The sequence below is a fragment of the Chaetura pelagica genome, unplaced genomic scaffold (assembly GCF_000747805.2).
Source record: "Chaetura pelagica isolate M959 unplaced genomic scaffold, ChaPel_1.0 scaffold2041, whole genome shotgun sequence".
In the NCBI taxonomy this organism is placed as follows: domain Eukaryota; kingdom Metazoa; phylum Chordata; class Aves; order Apodiformes; family Apodidae; genus Chaetura; species Chaetura pelagica.
The window spans coordinates 3,738-4,862 of NW_009952125.1; the positions used below are offsets into that span (position 1 = coordinate 3,738).

Consider the following 1,125-nt stretch of genomic DNA (forward strand, 5'->3'; position numbering starts at 1 on the left):
TCATCACCCACCTTCCGAGAGGACACTGGTGATGTAGATGCCCCTCAAGGAGGTGACGTTGGTGAAGTCGGTCTCTCCCCCCGTGGTGGTGTAAAGGTGCCTCTCCAGGGACTTGGAGTAGACAATGCCCCGGTCATCTGAGGTGTAGATGGTGCCAAAGCCCGTGTCTGCCAAGAGGGACATGGGGACAGTGGTGATGGGGGGGGTTGATCCCACCAGGACAGTCCAGAAGAGGAGAAAAAAAAGCCCCAGTTGAAGCAGTGACTCAAAACAGCCCCTTGAGGAACAGGGTGAGGGAGTCATGGGATCATGGGATGGTTTGGGTGGGAAGGGACCATCTAGATCCATGGGCAGGGACACCTTCCACCAGCCCAGGTTGCTCCAAACCCCATCCAACCTGCCCTTCAACACCCCCAGGGATGGAGGAACCACCTTGAAGATCATCCAGGTGATCCTTCAGGTCCCTTCCAACCCAAACCAAGACCATCCAGTCCCACCCCCTGCATGGGCAGGGACACCTTCCACCAGCCCAGGCTGCTCCAAGCCCCATCCAACCTGCCCTTCAGCACCCCCAGGGATGGGGCAGCCACAGCTTCCCTGGGCAACCTGTTGGGGGACAAAGTGTCCCTGGTCCCACTCACCACCTGGCTCATCCACGTGCATGAAGACCAAGTCATCATTGGCAGCCAGGATGGAGTAAAATTGCTCGTGGCCAACTGAGGGGAGCTGGGCCATGTTCCAGGTGTCCCCTTGGTCCAGGGAGACGTGGATTCTCCTGGTGGTGCCCTGAGGAACCAAAGCATGGTCACCTCTCATCCTCCTGAGGAGGACAAAGGGGGACAATGGGAAGGACAAAAAGAAGGGACAAGGACCTTCTCTGTCATGACGGAGGCGAAAAGGAAACGTCCCCCCAGGCCAAAGGAGTAGATCTTGGTGGCGATGACTTTGAAGGTCTTGCCAAAGTCTGAGGTCTTCTTCAGCTCCAGGAAGCCCAGATCAGCTTCTTGAGGAGAAAGGACAGGGGATCAACAAGCTTGGAGCTGCCACCAGCTCCGTTGGGCCTGGCTTGGAGGGGGGGTTGGGGGAATGTCCCTTGATGTCCCAGGATGTCCCCAAGTTGGGTGT

General features: G+C 57.6%; 1 protein-coding gene across 1 annotated transcript in view; it reads right to left on the bottom strand.

The window, feature by feature from the left end:
• Window positions 1-1,003, bottom strand: part of SORT1 (sortilin 1) — a gene marked incomplete at both ends in the record, with an annotated part of 4,581 nt that extends 3,578 nt beyond the window's left edge. The window contains 3 exons of the mRNA XM_010006293.1: window positions 8-167; window positions 642-786; window positions 873-1,003. Coding sequence (XP_010004595.1) covers window positions 8-167; window positions 642-786; window positions 873-1,003 — 436 coding nt within the window. The remainder of the gene's footprint in view (window positions 1-7; window positions 168-641; window positions 787-872) is intronic.
• Between the last annotated feature and the right edge of the window lie 122 nt (window positions 1,004-1,125).